General features: G+C 48.0%; 1 protein-coding gene across 1 annotated transcript in view; it reads right to left on the bottom strand.

Annotated features, from left to right (window-relative positions):
* The window catches only part of CSMD2 (CUB and Sushi multiple domains 2), a 293,220-nt gene that overhangs the window by 118,052 nt on the left and 158,069 nt on the right, over positions 1–17,099 (bottom strand). Inside the window, exon 13 of the mRNA XM_054223614.1 lies at positions 10,598–10,780. Coding sequence (XP_054079589.1) covers positions 10,598–10,780 — 183 coding nt within the window. The remainder of the gene's footprint in view (positions 1–10,597; positions 10,781–17,099) is intronic.

A 17,099-nucleotide genomic window follows, 5' to 3' on the forward strand; every position in this document is an offset into this window, starting at 1 on the left:
CAAGGTCCATTAATTTGAAAAAGCAAGGCCACTTTTTAAGCGGTACCTCCCCAATGTTTTTGATATTTGAGGTATGTATACTTTACTCATCTTTTTCCCCACCATCACCCTTGGTAAAACCCATTACTTGGAACATACATCTCACTAATTCCTGGCAAAAGGACATCGCACAGAGGATGAGACTGGTTTTAGCTTGGCATTTATACAATTATTTGGTTCAATGCTCAACCTCCCTCTGTTGTTTTCCCTCTGTCTTCCTTCAACGCTTAATGGTTTCAGATCAAATAAGATGGACGTTACCATGACGTTATCAAGGCTAAGAGCTACACAATCTATTTCCTGCTCTCAGCAACAAAGAGAACAGATTAAAGAGAAAATAAACTGCAAAATATCCTCAGGATTTTGGCTCTTTACTAGATGCTGAAGTATCAAGGGATGCTGTCAAATAATTCCGTCAGCAAAAGCTTGGTATAATCTGCCTAGGAATAGTTATTGAAAATGAATGCATTCAGACGCACAGAAACATCTCGGCAGTAGGAACCCCTCCCAGGAGCTGGGTATCTCCTATAAATTTTTAAACCCAAGTGGTAAATCAGCATTCATAGAGGACCTACAGTACCACTCAGCCAGCAAGAGAGGGGTACAGGTGCCCGCGCAGCTATTCCGGCGCAGCGCTGGTGGCTCGTTTCAGGCAACGACAACAACAAAGAACTTGCTGACAAACGAAGGAAAAGCAGAGCGAGGGAAGAATATAAAATTAACCTTTGCTAGATAAGACAAAATGACAGGTTAAAATGTATCAGATAAAAAAAAAAAAAAACCACCCAAAAGTCTCCACTGCAGGGAAGTAAATGACGATTTTGACTTTCCGTAAAATAACAAGTGTAGGAGACAGGCCAGCTGCAGGCTGTGGGACAAAGGCCACTGTCCCACGCACCCATGGCCATGGCCACCACCAAGGTGCCATCTCCCCTCGGAGCAGCGTGAGCCCGGTTTCGCCTCCCAGAGGGACTCCTCCAGCCCAGAAGGCGACAACCGATCCAGAAAGGTCATTAACAAGATCATGGTGTCTGTGACATGAAGATTTTTCTTTATCTTTTTAAGCAGAAGAGGTTCTTCTTCAGTGTGAAAGGGGGGATTTTGGTCCAGGGCTGCACTGGACCCAGGAGAGCCGCTCTGCTGTCTCACACCTGCGTTGCTGGACACGCGGATAAAACCAGCGGTTGTTTAACGGTATGTCACAGAGCGGAATGTGCCATCAGGGCGAAGATGATGGTACCAAGAAACGTGGAAGAGAGCTGAGCGCTACCCATCTCCCGCTGCTTTGTGCCTCCGAGGCAGTCAGGAGCAAAGTGCCCCCGCGGAGGGAGCAGCCATCGGAACACGACGGACGGAGCGAGGTCAGCCCTGCGGCCTCCAGCATCACCCATGGCTCTGAGGCCTTGAGCTGAGATTGAAATTAGTATTTATTATCGCTGTTCTTAAGTGTTAAGAGAGGACATTTCATTATGTGCATAGCACAGGGTCAAATTTATAAGCCTATGCTGACCTTTGTCAATAATTATAATTACCAATCAAGTACTGCCAAAAGCAGTAAGAAAAATCCCTTTATTAAATACAGCAGAATGAAACACAGCATAACTCAGGAGAAACAGAGCACCTATTAAGCCAGTGAGACCCGCGTTATTAACGAATGAGTACAACGTATTTATTCAAGCCATCACAAACATTATCAGAAATCCGCCTTCATTTAGGAAGAAACAGCTCATTCCTTCTTGCCTTAGAAAGCCACGTGGGACGCACGGCTGTGGCAGGAGGGCAGCGCCCCATGGTCCCCGCGGGTGACGCTCGGGGCTGAGCCGAACCCGGAGGCTGCCGACAGCTCTTCAGCTGCAGAGCTATGGCCACGGCTCTCGGCCGGCACCAACTCCTGCGTTTGCCTGGTCAGTCCAAGCACAACTTGCTTCTCTTTTCTTCCACCTTCAAAAGATCCTGCCTCCTCACAGACAGCTCATTTCTCTTCCGAGGTGTTCCTGGTGGCCCCCGACGCTCCATCTCTGCTTGCCCTGCACGGGAGAACCTGGGACTGATCCCAGGCAGAGGACACACCGCCGGTGCAAGGGAATGGGAAAGGCACCGGGTTCAGGGGCTGAAAACCAAGCAGGGAACCGCTGTAATAACGTCAGTCTCCATGGAAACAATAAAAAAAATCCTGACTTGTCTCTCAGCTTTTAGATGTCATTCCCTCAGACTCTGACCACTTGGGAGAGAGCTTGAAGACAGTAAGGGATTTTCTGCCTTACCTTTCCTTTTTAAGAAGATCCCTCCTCTAGGCATAGCTTGCCGATGGACTGGAAAAATAGGACCTCAGCAGGAGCCTGGTTAATAACCGGCATGCCTCACGCGGGGAAGCAGCCGTCCCGAATAGCTCACAGTGCTGGAAGCTCAGGGCACTGCTCAAGCTGCGCAGCAAAGTGCTTTACGTTTTCTATTTTCCTCTCTCTGTATCTGCTGTTTCAATAAACACATCTGCATCACAATGCATTTTCCTTCTTAAAACCCTGAGGCCCCAGCAGGGCAAGCAGGAGGTGAGGGAAAGGAGTCTAGAGCAAATATTAACTGGGAGAACTTTTTTGTATTTCAGAGCAACAAACTCTTCAGCTTACCCTGATGGAGTAGCTGTCACTGCCAGCGCGCGGCTGACCGGGGGTGGGAGAGGAGGTATGTTAAGAAGAATGAAAAATAGGCAGGTTTTGGGTACCAGATCTTGAGGAAAACATCATCAGTGAACTTAAAATAGACTGTACAGGAGCCTCTGTGCACACAGAAGAGAGCTACAACACCAAAGCAGGTCTCATTTTTACCCACTCAAAAGAGGAACAGTGACTGGGTTACTGGGAAGAAGATAAGTTTCTTAAACTTACTGGAAGATGCCGATCCCCACTAGGTCAGCGTTGGGCTGCTTGTCTGCCAGGGTTTCTGCAGCCATCTGTTATTCAGGAGGTGCTCCAAGGCTTCCGCACAAAGGCAAGATCCTTTCCCGTGCGCCCCTCTCTATTTTAAGGGAACTCTCCCCCTCCCTGCAGTCTCTCTCAGGAATTGTTGGCGGTGTCCACAAGATGACAGAAGTTTAATTGTCACTTCTTGGCAAAAGCTCTAAACCAGTCTAGTGGTCTTGTTTGGTACCTTCCCCGTTCTGCTCCCCCGTGGTTGAGCAGAGCGTCCGTCCTCCGCTGCAGCGCTCGCAGCCGCCCGCCAGCGGCTGTAACACATCCTTCTCCTGCAGGCCAGGAGCTGCAACAGGCGGGGACGGGACTTGTGTCCCCACACAGTGCCGGCACAGCGGGTGCATGAGGGACGGCTGCTGTAACACCAAAAGGACAAGGCACCCCCTCGGTGTAACTGCAACCGGGGCGACGGCAGCCGCGCAGCGGTGATTAAGCGCAGCAGAGGGTGCACAGGCAGGTTCGGTCACGCGTGACGTTCTGCTCGTGGGGAGCAGCGGAAAGAGCCTTAAAAGATAAACTTGCACACATCGACTCCAGCTGCAGATTGGAAATGTCCCACTGCAGCTTTCTCAAACACCAACCCCACGTGTAAAGCGTTAAATAAGACAGGCATAAGGGAACTTCTCTGCAGACCAGATCGAGGTGGCAACACCACGCACACCGCGTTCCCGTTTTCTGGATATAGAAATAGGGGAAGGGGACAGAGACGGCCTCTCCTGGCCTGATAAAACCAGTAAGTGTCATTTCAGATTCAGACTCATGCAAAGAGAAGCAACCCATCATGCTGAGCAATCGCTGTCAGAAATACGGACAGATGCCTTGGCACGGGACAGCTCATTTATAGCAGCGTGAAACCCTATCAGAGTAACAGTTCAACTGATTCAATCAGTGCACGAACAAGGATGGAGACAACCCAGAGAACTGCATCCTCCTGATGAGCGCTAAGAGCGCAGTGGGAGCACCTCTGGTGAGCTGCAGGCACTGCGGCACGGCCCAACACCACCGCGGAGTCCTCCCACTCCAGCTCTCACACCTGCAGGCCGACCGGCCCTGCCCAGGAGGCAAGAGCTGCCCACACCTGCTGGATCACCACCGCAGCCTCATCTGGCACCTTGCCCCCGCGACCTTCCTGCTGGACCAGCCCGACTGCACAAGCACCCCAGCCCCCAACAATTTGGTAGAAACCAAGAGACATACGGAACAGCAGCTCGCAGCGGAAGACAGGTCCTGCTGGCTCTGCAACTGCTAGACTGAACTCGCTGACACAGTAACACCGAGGAGCAAACAGGCTCCGGAGTGACCCAGGAGGACGTCAGCGTTCCTTAGGCATAGACACCAAGGGAAACTTCGCAGCTGCATGGACAAGTGGGATGCCTGGAGACGCGCAGCTTATTTGAGGCAACTCTCAAGGAAGAGCAGCCCTGGTTAAGCAGCCCTCTTAGAAAGTCACAGAAAGGGAAACAGGAAGTTTTCCTATAGGTTACACCAAAACCATGCCTGGGTAGTTCATGGGGGACGATTACAACCCAATTCGTTGTCATTAAGAAGGTGCGTACGGGCGTTCCTGCCCAGCACCGCACTTGAGCACGTACGTCTGCTTAAGCAAACATTCAAATCTCCGTGCTCTGATAAACGAGGGCTGCAGTGCAGAACAAGGGCTTTGAGGGAAAGGGCCCTGCTTAAAAGTAAGACGGGAATGGTCTTACATGGCTGCAACCGTGAAACAAGGCTGTTAACAAAAGCTACAAATCCCACATGTATATAGAGCTCATGGTAATCCTGCCTTCATTTAATTTCCTTCCCTTACTGCAGAGAACGACTGGATCTCAGCGGCTCAGGGGAACTGGCTGAAGACAAGGAGCATTTCGCCACCGATTTGCGGCTCTGAACCCAACTCAGATCAAGGGCAAGCAGAAGGTGTTAATGGGTCCTGAAGGACACGCATCTGCTACACAAACGCAGAAGCCATCTAAGCCCGGGAAGTGGCCTCAGCAGGGACCGAGCCCGTTTCTTGGCAGGGTTTCAGCTGCACAAACCCAGGATGCGACCGGCTGCGTGGCAGAGGTGGGAGCTGACGCGTGGCGGTAGGTTAAGGTTAGCTACCAGTTCCCTTCCCAGCTCATCTGGCAGAGATAATTAGAGCGTGTCTCTGACATTTAATCGGCAAGATCGTTATCAGGGTGCTCCATAAAAACACCAATCAAAAAAATAAAAAAACCCCGCATGGCAAAACAGCTTGGAAATAAAAATTAATAGAATCCCTACACTTCTTCCAAAATCCACTAAAAGCAGATAAACAAGACCAACTCTGGCTAGAAAAAGAAAACCTGTTTACAGCAAAAGGGAGAAACATCTTGCGAATTTAACATAAACTGTTCCATCAGTGCTGCAAAAAGTAAAAGGAATTAAGATAAAAGAAAGAATATGAAGAGCACCCAATAGATCAGGTTTCACTGGAAGAATGAGAGCCTACACTGCAGGTCAGAAGTCTAAAAAACTCCCTTATAATGAAAAAAAAAAAATCTCAATTCCTTTAAAAGAAGATTTTCTGGAATTACTGATTAAAGAATTATTGGACAATAAAGGATCATTAATAAACCTCCTTAATACAGACAGTGAAACAATTCCTGCTTCCTACAGACCTCCAGAAAGGAGTATCCAACGTCAATTTCTAAATGTTCAGGTTTGGAGAACCCATCACTGCCTTCAGTCACTCCAAGGGTTAACCACTCTGTTAAAAAGCTATTCTTTTTAAAAAGGCAAACTATGCTTCTGTCACTGCTAACTTAAGAGACACACTTCTCTCCAAATTACTCTTCGTAGGGAAGGCTCCGTAGGTTGCTGTGAACAGTGGTCAGGAAAAGAGAAGAAAGAAAGAGAAAGAAAATAATGACCAACTGACAATTTAATTTAGAGCTAAATGAAAAACTTGTCAAGTGACAGGAAATTACATGGTTCTGTTCAGTAGATTGCTGCGAAAACATCTATTGCACTTTGCATTTCCAGCTACTACTAATCCTGAGTGTTTGTACCAGAGAGTGCACACAACAGGTTGGCCACTCAGCTCTAAACTGAAATTCGCACTTTTTGCAAGGAGGAGCAAAGATTATTCCGCAGGTATAATAGGCCAATGTGGGATTAACAAAAAAAAAAAAACAACCAAGAAAAAACCCCACGAAAAAAGAAAAGGAGTAATTACCACTGAGGAGAAGAGAGATTTTATACTGCTGTTAAGGAAAATCGGGTGTTCAAAAGACTGGAAAAATGCACAAAATCATAACGGCTTAGAAGAGGACGCCTGTGTCAGTGCCACGTGGACGGACGGGGAGCCCTGGGCTGTGCCGACCTCCTGCTGGAGCCAACTCAAAGGCAACTCTCAACAGCGCAAAGGATTTCGTTGGCGCTCAGCTCAGTCCAGGAGAGTCAACGCACCATTCCCAACGCGGCAGCGCAGACCTGCCGCCTCCCGCGATCCGGCGTGTCCCAGCTCCCACCAGCACATGGGTGAGGAGGGACAGGCTGCGGCTGAGGGCTTCAACTGAACAAGGAGGGTAGAAAGCATAACATCTGCTCCAAAGCCAGAGAAGAAAACACACGATTTAACATAATTTCAATTAGAAATACTTTGGGAAATGCCTTCTGCTCTGTTTAGAGGAGTATTACGCACGACCGCTCCTGGAAGCAGGTCTATAATACAAAGAGTTTATGAAAACACAACAGAAAAAGTCACTGGAAACTAATGACAATCCTAAAGCAAGACCAAGCAAACACCAAGACCCCTGTAATGCCTATCGGATCAACGGACGTGAAGTGTCAGGAGGAATCCAGAAGTACCCAAATAGCACAACTCAAGCCACAGCCCTTCAACTTAAACATACACACGCATTTATTCAGACACACACACGTGCGCACATGCTTGTCCCCAGCCTTTGTGCAGCTGAAACCAAGCGACGCCAAACACAAACCCCTCAGTTCAGTGCAGGAACCTCCACCCACAGGTTTGCTCCGTGCCCGGCAATCAGAATGTACATACTGCTTTATTTCACTGGTTTATTTGCCTTTAGAACACGTGACGGGTCCAGAAAAGTCGGAGTTTGCACATCTGAGATCAATGAGCTGAACTTGTGTCAGAAAATACCTTGTTTTCGGAAATGACTCTCCCAACACCAATGGCAGAGGATAGTTAACACAAGGCAAAAACTTTGCCTTTATGCAGTGAGATGGCTACAAAGGACGTAAATTGTCGTGACGGTTTATGCCATAATCTATCACGGAAAGTGACGGCACTGCTTGGCGCAAGTCAACCATTGAGCTAAAGGTGCAGGACTGAAAATTCGGGAGCTGTAGGTCACAGGCGCAGAGGGGCAGGGCTGCGGGGGAAGGAGGAGGAGGAGTGAAGGGAAGGGGAGCTGCTGGAGAGGAAGAGCGAAGAACCTTGTAAGACTTCCCGAGCTGCTGCAGAAGCCCTCCAAGAGCACTATTGCCCAGCAAAGGGGATGCTTCTGTTCCTTAGCAAGGAAACATAAACCTTGTGAAACAAATTTTGGTCATAGAAAATGTTTTGTAGCAGGGCCTTCCACTGCAACAGTTCACATAAAATTCAGATAATGAGTTTTTCCCTACTATACAAGAGTATGTTTAAACAGTAATTCCAACCCTGTATTTGAAAGTTATGGCACCACTGAAACGCCCTGCTCCCCGACTGCGGCTATCCGGGCTTCCATCATCATTCTCAGCGCAGTAACCAAACAACTCACCGGATTTCTGTTATAGCCGTAATTATGGGCTGGTTCCCCATTTATAAGCTTCATAATCTCCTCAGCCACAGGTAACTGCAGACTTCAGTTTGAATATTATATCCCTTATGAGTCCCTACCATCACAGCACAAACCTCATCTAAGTAGCACAATGGTTCTCCTTAGGTAACATTTATCCGCGTGACATCTCCTACGCCCGTTTTGCTGTCCTTCAAGAAAACGGAACATCGCTCCGTAGGGAAGCAATGGCTCAGGGTTATCCCGGGTTGCGAGGGCTGCCTTGGCCTTTGGCAGATACCACAGTTCCGTAACCTTGAAAATACAAGTGTCAGAGTGAAGAACAGTAACTACAAAGCTGATTTGAGAACTATGAGGTGCTGCAGAAGAGGGAGAAAGAGATGTTCAGTATCCAGCCATCACTGATGCCCAGACACCCCCATGGCACAGAAGCGCACACCAAGCTCAGAGCCGGGGGATGACAGTGCTGCCCCAGCCACTACAGCACTACGGGGTCCCAGGGTCCAGTGGAGCCGTTTCAAGTATCTCAGATCAGCAGAGACAATCTGAACACCCACAGCAAGGCCAGGGACACCTTGGCTTAGTAAGGGGTTTGCAGAAGACATGCACTAAGAAGTCTTGCAAAGTTTCTCAAGTGCCCCGTGTGCTCTCCCGGCACAGTTGAGGGATGCAACGACAGCAAAGAGGATGAAGACGGAAGGTCCGTTATCACGAAGGCACAGACAGTCACAAATTAAGAACCCCTTGCAATAAGCAGGTGCATTACTGAAATGGTTTGTGTTGCTTTGTCATCGAAGCCCCAGGAAATGAGTTCTCCACAATAAATTCTGTCCGCTCCTAAATCATTTGCTCAGGACAGCGGGATGCACCATAGTGTGCTGTTTAATCTCCGTCTGCATTTGTCACGCGTTTGCAGCCAGGATCAGAAGCGCTGAATTGTTTGCATATTCCAACTAGTAGCACATAAATCAGGTTACCTCATCTTCCCACCTCACACCCAGTACATTTAATGGTCTCCCAACGTTTACAGAGAGTTGTCACTAATCCCACTACAGATTTCATGCCAGGTTACACATTTTGTCATCTCACCTCTTCCGATTCACGCATGCTAATATGATGCTGTCTGGAATAAAGGCAGGAGAGTAAAGGTGCAGAGAGGGCTGTGAAATACGTTTTCCACTATCTACATGGTGATTCATAAATATCCACAGCTGGTGGGCCACAGAGAACAGATTACAACGGAATTATTTCAACTAAAAGATTCATGCTTGTGCTATGCTTCGCGTGGACTGCTGATTTGGGCTCCATTTGATGCCCCTGTTCAATATCTGTCTAAAAAAAAAAATAATCCTACTTTACTGGAAGTCTCCTTTCTGTACTGCTACGATCCAGCCCCCTCAGACGGGGCACAAACTACGGGTTTAGTCTCACCGTGAACTGTCAGCAGGAACCTCAACCAAACCATCTGCTGTTCAAATTCATCTGAACTTCTGGGAAACAAAAAAACCCAAACCTTCTGACACGAAGCACAGAAATGGTCTAACACTTCCCACGTCAAAGATAACCAGGGAAACTCCGTTTTCCTCATCAGCAGCTTTAGCTGATTTGGTTATCGAGAAAACCAAGTAGGCAGGGAGTCCTGGCATCTGGGAAAGGCAAAACTCACAAAGGAACTGCTTCCTTTCCCCAGACAGACAGTCTGAAACGCTCAGAGCTTAAATCAGTGTTTGAAAAGAAAGGCACTCACTTGCAAACTGGTTTCCCACATTCTCCCATAAATTGCCAGGGTAGGGCCGCGAACACCCCCACCGCTCCCACAGCTCCCGAGGAACCCAGACCAGGGTTTGCCCCCTGGGCTGTGAAATCTCCCTGGTACGGATCAGGTCCTGCCACACTACGAACGAGCCTTTCGTACTGGAGTATCTAACACCGGCGTGTCTACTTATCTGCATAGTGAGTACACGCTTCTAAAAATTAACACCTCTGTTTTCTCTCCATCCACTTTCCCCACATTTTTGTCCTCTGTCTGTTGCTCAACTGAATTTTCCTTTCCTATTTTTTTTGTTCGGTTCTCTCACCCTCCTAGATCACACTATCTGTTCAAAGGCACAGACTTTAACATTTCCAACTAAGTAGAGACGAGTCAAAATAAAGAGTTTGCTTGTCACCAGTTGGGGAAAATATAGATACTTTTGTGAGTTTTGGTAATGTCCAAATACAACACTGTTTCTGACTGAAGGTTCTGTCAGTGCAACAAAGCAGATTGCCCAATGTATCTTCAAAGGACAGCGAGACCATTAAAACTCAATGGGGACTGTGCACGTAACTCCCATTTATATCTGAAAACTTTATCCTTGGTCCCTAGTGAGAGCATAATGTCTTACTTCTGCTGAGAACTCACGCAACAAATTAAAAATTGAGGTCCAGCAGCAAGGAGCCTGAATATTGTCAGATAATGAAGGAAAATTAAGTGGCCAGAACCAGAACCGAGTTTTAAATTATTATTTTTTTCTCGTGCCCGTGCCTCCTGTCTCGGCCAGGGGAGCCCTGCTGCCTCTGCAGCGGGGTGTGGGGCGCCGGAGGGCAGAGAGCACACACAAGCCCGACTCCACGCGGACACTGCTCCCCGCTGCACACCCCGACTCTGAGAGGAGCCGAACCAAACTCCCCCCGTGGCCGCAGCTTGGTGCCACCTCTGCCACCAGGAGAAGCGGCCCCATCCTGGCTACCAAGCACAGGGCACAAACATCCTCTTTACGTGACCACCTCACCACACCATGAAGACATTTTAGAGCCGTCTCCTCACTGACTTACAAACACAAACTGGTTTCTGAGCAGACCACTGGCTACTCTTTTGGCAGGTAATTGTTTTCTGTCCCTTCAACTCAAAGGCCGGCTGGCACTCAAACTTCAAACTGTCCCCGTGCCGAAACGTGGATCCTTCTCTCCTGCCGTAGGCTGGGATCCCGGGGTCACCGCAGCTCCCTTGGTCGATCTCTGAAAGAGAGAAAACAGAAGTTGCACAGGGGGAAGGCTCCAATGCCGGGCTGGAGCGGTGCCCGCCGTGCTGCGTGCCAGCACCCCGGCAAAGGCACGGCATCCCGAGGGAGCGCCGGTCCCTCTGCACGGGACGGGGGCCAGCAGCAGTGCTGAACGCTGCCGAGATCCGTCTTCAACACACCAACTTTACCAGTGTCTCGGAAAGGCCCTAACAACCTCTGCTAACGGCTTCCTCGTCCTTCCTCACAACTGGATGGGGCTTGGAGCAGCCTGCTCCAGCGGGAGGTGTCCCTGCCCAGGGCAGGGGGTGGAACCAGGTGGTCTTTAAGGTCCCTCCCAACCCAAACCATTCTGTGATTCTATGAACTAAATGAAAAATCCAGCGATACCCGAGGAGATGCTGCCCTGCACCTGCTTCAAGGACTTCTTTTGAAGCAGAGAGACAACAAGTCATTCAGTGGGCCCAGACCTTCGCCTCCTGTGGCCAGGAGGATACAGAGCCAGGGTGTTTGCTGGACTGCCACGTCTGCCGGCTCTCCTCATTCCCACCCCCACTTCCATCCCTCCGTGTGGTCCCGAAGCAGACAGCTGACACCTTATTGCATAGATACATACAGTTCACCTCTCGTTCCACATGTATTTTGATTTCAAGCAAATCACGGACACAATTTTCTGTTATCTTCTGCTCTGTACAATTTCATTTCAAAAGGGCCCCTGCTCTGTATCACTATTAGCTACAAAACTTCATTCCTTTACAGGCTCCTTAGTGCTCCCACATGATTTCTCTGCTTCACATTCATCTCATCTTCCACGTTCTCTAGTTTTCATCCCCATCATCTATGATCAGCCTCGCTGTCTTTTCTCCCGGTTTTCAATTTCTTACACCAAATTGGGAACTTCTTTTACGACATTTTCTTTACAGAGGAAAATCGCATAATCCGAGATTTGCATTACTCCATCTAATATTCCAATTTGCTTTGAATAACAACAAGCACCTCATTATTATTCTGACTTCAGGCAACTTAGATACAGGTGTATTTTGAATAGAAGCCACGACAAGGCACCTAGCTTCTGCTACTGCTCTGCGCATCTTGAACTAAGAAGTCACTGCCAGGCAATGAAGCATCCCAAAAATAATTTAGCATAAATTAATATTAATATTAAAGTTTTCACGAAATATGTTTCTTTTTTTGCCTGCCAGTGAAAAGAGTTTGCCAGGATTTACGTATCTTCCCACAGACTTTAAAAATCCAAATGTTCAAGACTTGTACTTGCATATAATGGACAAAAAATAAAACAGTTCAGGTATTAAAGTAGCACCGAACCGCACACTACTCTCCAGAAAAAAAAAAAAAAAAAGAAAAAGAGGAGACAAATAGTGCAAATCACGAAAAGAAAATCCAGCTCTAAAACTGAAGAAAGAGTAAAAAGATCAAAGGGAAGCATGCATATTTTAAACGTGTATCATCGTGTCCTGACAGAGACACGGGACACCGGTAACGCTTTCTGCGACAAGTCAACAGCCTTTAAAAATTAATTTTTGCTGTTCCTTTCCTTCTCACACCTTGAAGTCTTGAAATACAGCATTAGCAAACCCCCCTGACACCAAGCTGTCCCCGGGGCGCCCCTCACCCAGCGCCGCCAGTTCCCGCTGTCACCGAAGCCTGTGACGTGCCCTGGGGATGGAAACCCCTGGGCATGGAAACCTTTCCACGGAGCGTGCGGGTGCCACGCTGCTGGTACCTCCGATGAGACGGACGCTGACTCGGGTCGCTCCAGCCATCTCTCACAACAACCCACGCCGTGGGAAGGGCTGGGCGGGCGACGGGGTCACCTCCCAGAGCCCACTCTGTCCCCGGCACCGCCAGGGCCGTGGGGAGCGGAACCACAGCACTTCTCAGGCTGCTCCTCCACATTCCACTCCTCTTCCACTGAGGAGCAACAAAACTCTTTAACACGCAGACATGCAACATATTCCTGCCCACGCCTGACTGCAGCGAGGGAGCCCCCTCCTCCTAAAGCCCAGGGGAGCTTTGCCGTTAGGTTCATCACCGACCTGAAGGGCTTCTCTCTGCAGGTGGCCATGGCGGGACGGTGGCCACAGAACTCCACCAAGGGGCTGCAGACAGATGCTGAGCAGCTCCAGCTACCGCCGAAGCCAAAGGCAGCTACAAGCGTTTGGCATATTCACTGCTTTTGTAAAATGAGGACACGCTCAGGCTACCAGATACTCAGAAAAACATGCCCCAAGCAGAGAAAAATAACTCCCTTCGACCCTCTGCTGAGAAAGAATAAAGGTAACACGGATGCTCTGGAGGCACTGAGCGAATGGTCTCCTCCCTCCCACTCCCCTGTCGCCTGTGGAGTCCTGTTCTGTCACACTGCCTGAACCCCGCTGGAACATCTCCACGGACAGAGCGAAACCGCAGCTTTAAGAACGGGAGAGAAATGAAGAACCGGACTCGCGTTCTCCACCATGCACACGATCTCCTCGTTTGCAGCAGGCAAACAAAGCTAGCACATTTTATTACGTTAGAGAGGTCAGAAAATGGAATTTCTGTCCTGAGAAAATCCCCTGTTTCCTACATTTCTTTTCATATGTAGTAAAATCCATGAAATATTTAGCAGGGCAGAAATTCCAAAAACGAGTGATTCGGAAATATCAAAACATGTTACTTCAATAAGATTGAAACACTTCTCCTGATGAATGTTTAAGTAAAATCACTTCCACGTTAGAATAATAAAAGTCAAAACTAAACAAGAACATCTAAATCAAGTGTTTTGACATTATTTGAATGAAACAAGCTGAAATGAATCTTTCAAAACTTCTCCATCAAATATTATATCATGCAGAGAAGATTTTGACAAAACAGCGTTTTCTAACAGAAAACGTTTCACCAGACATCCTTCCCCGGCTATTTGTGCTATTTGTCTGCTGGCGGTGGGTGGGGAAGCCGGGTCCCGTCGCTGAGCGCGGAGGCGGCAGCCCACGCTCCCCCGGCGAGGAACGCCAGCCAGAACCGCAGCCCGCGGGGGCACGGCGCGGGTTTGGGCAGCACCAGCACTCCCCCCTCCTGCTCCCTTTTCCCCTCTAATTCAGGAACGCCGCAGGCGCCCAGAATTTAGGCCACTCTTTTCCTGGGGTTCTGTGGGAATCTCTGCCCCTGCCCGACTCGGCTCTGGAAGAAAATGCGGATCTCGGAGCTGCAAGCAAGCACTGCACGAGCAAAACTTCAGTTTCTGGAAAAAATACCCACAAGACGTGGGATCTAGAGGCCATACCTGAGGAAATCACACTAATGTTATTCCTAGTCAGGAAAGACCCTCAAGAAGAGAAGACTTAACCTCGCACACGTTATTTCGTACATACGTTAACTTTGCTTAACTAAGGAAAGCTGCCAGCGTCAGGCAGGCATCTGAAGGAACCAGCACCAGGGAGTCTCTATCGCCTAGTTCTTCTGTTGATTCCAACGATGAGGAAACAATGATCTAAAGAGGAAACGAGAAAGCCCTTTCTTTCTGCATGTCTTTGCCACGTCCCTCCCATCTAAACCACCGTGGCAGGGCAAATGCAGAAACTGAATCGTCAGGCTCATTAAAACCCTGTGGCGTGACATCAAATCACTCCCACTAAGGCTTATACGAGACTTAAATACAAGTAACGTGACCCTGAGAGCCGCTCAGGTCAACACATCATAAGCTAAAAGCCTTCACGTCTGTTGGTTCAGCAGTATTTCAGCACTAGTGTTTTATGACACGAGTCAATACATTTAATGGAAAAGCAGAGTAGGAAAGATATAAACACTGAGTTTTCTGACAGACTTCCACCATCAACAATATTGCGGCATTAGGTAATGTAGACTCTAAATAAATAAATAAAAATACATGTAATCAATGAAAACTATCTGCATGTTACCTGGGCTTCTCAGGGAAACCCGAGAGTATTTCGCTAGACAAAAGTCGAAGACAGCGCTCCGCGGCAGGGAGCACAACCTCAGCGCCCAAGGCTGGCTCTGAACCGCAGCGCCATCAGAACCGGTTTCAGATAGGTGGGTTTTTTCCCCAAGTCTCCTAGAATCAGGCAACTTAAGACATTATTATTTGTTCTCAATTTGATATACGTCTGTATGAACACCTTTACATGCAGGCATCTATGCACAGAGTTCTGTATTTATACAAACCGTATGTAAAACCAGCTGTGGAAACCCAGCGAGCGTTCCCACCAAAGACCCGGGGCAGCACCAATTTGATTAAAAGCAGAAAGGTCAATACAGGAAATCTTCAGGCTCCAGCTTTGCAGAGCTCCTAAGCCTCTTAGCACCATGGGGCTACATTTCAGCTCGAAAGCTAAGCTCTCCAGAGCCAAACACTTAGTCAGCATTTCAACACCAATAAATATTGTTTAATCATCCCCTGCCTGCAGCCTGCTAGTCGTTCCGAACATAGACCTTACTCAGCTCTACCCAAACGAACCCAATTCCAAGAGAAATCCCAACTAGATTACTGCGCTATAAATCTAGTTTTAATTTTAAATTATTACTTTATATTAAAAAAACTATATAAATATAAGCATAAGACTAAATTAAAATCTGGCTTTTCTATTTCTTCATGTTTTAGTATTTCTGTCTCTTACCACAGAATTTTGCGCTATTGATTTACTTTTATCCTGTTGCTTGTAATAACCTCAAGCTCCTCAGTAACAGGAACACGTTTTTCCCCTCATCTCCACCGTGAGGAGGCTCAAGCGTCTTCAGTCCACCGACACGGAACATAACTGCAGAAGGATTGTGGATGAGATACGGGGAGTCTGAATCCTCTTCAATGAACCCAAAATTTCTCAAGGACTTTTGAAAATGTTACCTCAAGGAATTATTTATTGCCAACCATTACGAGGGGTTGACCTGTGAACTTTCAAAGAACCATTTTGATGGCCATGAAGGCACCAGGCTGCTCTAAGGGGAAGGTACTCTCAGAAGAAGTCACCTGAGATGAAAGGGAAGAAGGGGGAAGGTAAGAGCCCAGACCCCAGGAGGCTGCGAGTCCTCTTCCAGTCAAGCACTAAATTGCAGTACTCATCAGCTCGCTGTAGTTGCGAGAAAAAAGACTTTTCCAGCAAAGTAGAGCTTAATACAAATTTCCTCTGACAAGCGCTGGAAGTCCAAAACCATTGTTCACCATTATGAGAGAATATCTGTTTAAAAGGATAAAAGTGTCTGCGGTTGAGACATTGGAGACTTAGCAGTAATCTTCATGAACATTAATGAGCCAGATCCTCAGCTGGTAAAGACTGACACAGCTTAATTGAAAATCAATGCTGTCGCACTGATTTACACCCGCTGTGCGTTTGTTCCAAACGCATCCAATCTGGCAGTGCGGATCTGGAAAAAACCTGGGTCCAGGTACCCTGTGGTTTGCACACTCTTCCGGGTGCAAATCTGCTCTCTCTTTACTCACAAGTGAAGCAGAAGGACCTGGTTGGCCCCTCCCTTCTCAGGACCCCCATACTGAAACTTCGATGGCGCGCTGCCCTCCTCAGCACGTTCCTTCCAACAGGTCCTTCCGTCTCTGCATCGATAAATTTCTTGGGCGTAACTGTTTCAGCGCTGGCAACAGGCTTTATGACTGCATTACACTTAAAACGTACACTAAAACTTGCAAATTTTAGGATAGATGGCTATTTAAACATACTCTATAAGCAATATTCTGCCCTTCTATTAGGCAGATTTTTTGGGTTTGACTTTATATAGCTCCATTAGCTGTAATTTTCCCCTCGCAATTAGGAAGAAGCGCGGCCATAAAACTGATACTGAAACTTGTTAGTAAGTTGCATATAATTTCATAATGTATTTGGCAAGTGCTAATTGCCTCTTACTTAAACGTCTCTTGCTTTGTAACTCAAAGCATTTGCACAAACTAAGAGAGTTTTATGGCCCTGGCTGATCGGAGGTTAGCTCAACCTCAGGGCAGCGCCAGCACGGACCTCAGGCTGGGAGCGTCTGTCTTTGCTCACGTGCAAACCCATTTTCCAAGGTCAAGAAGCTGCTGTACAAAAACTGCAAAGATGCCTAGAAAAACAATGTGAATGACAGGCAGAGAGCAGCGTCCGCTTCTAGTAGAGGCAAAGGACAGACACTCCCCAGGGAACGGTCCCTCCTCGAACGCTCATCAGGGGACAGCAGAGCCAGAACTCTCCCTTTCTTTTCCTCTCGAGGAGGTTACGGACATAGAAGAGCAAAGAAGAGCAAACCAGGCAGCTGCTGTGCGGGTCACGCTGATGAGTAGGGCCGGGAGAAGCACGTTTGACATTGGAAGCTCC

This window comes from Rissa tridactyla, chromosome 18 (assembly GCF_028500815.1).
Source record: "Rissa tridactyla isolate bRisTri1 chromosome 18, bRisTri1.patW.cur.20221130, whole genome shotgun sequence".
Classification (NCBI taxonomy): Eukaryota; Metazoa; Chordata; class Aves; order Charadriiformes; family Laridae; genus Rissa; species Rissa tridactyla.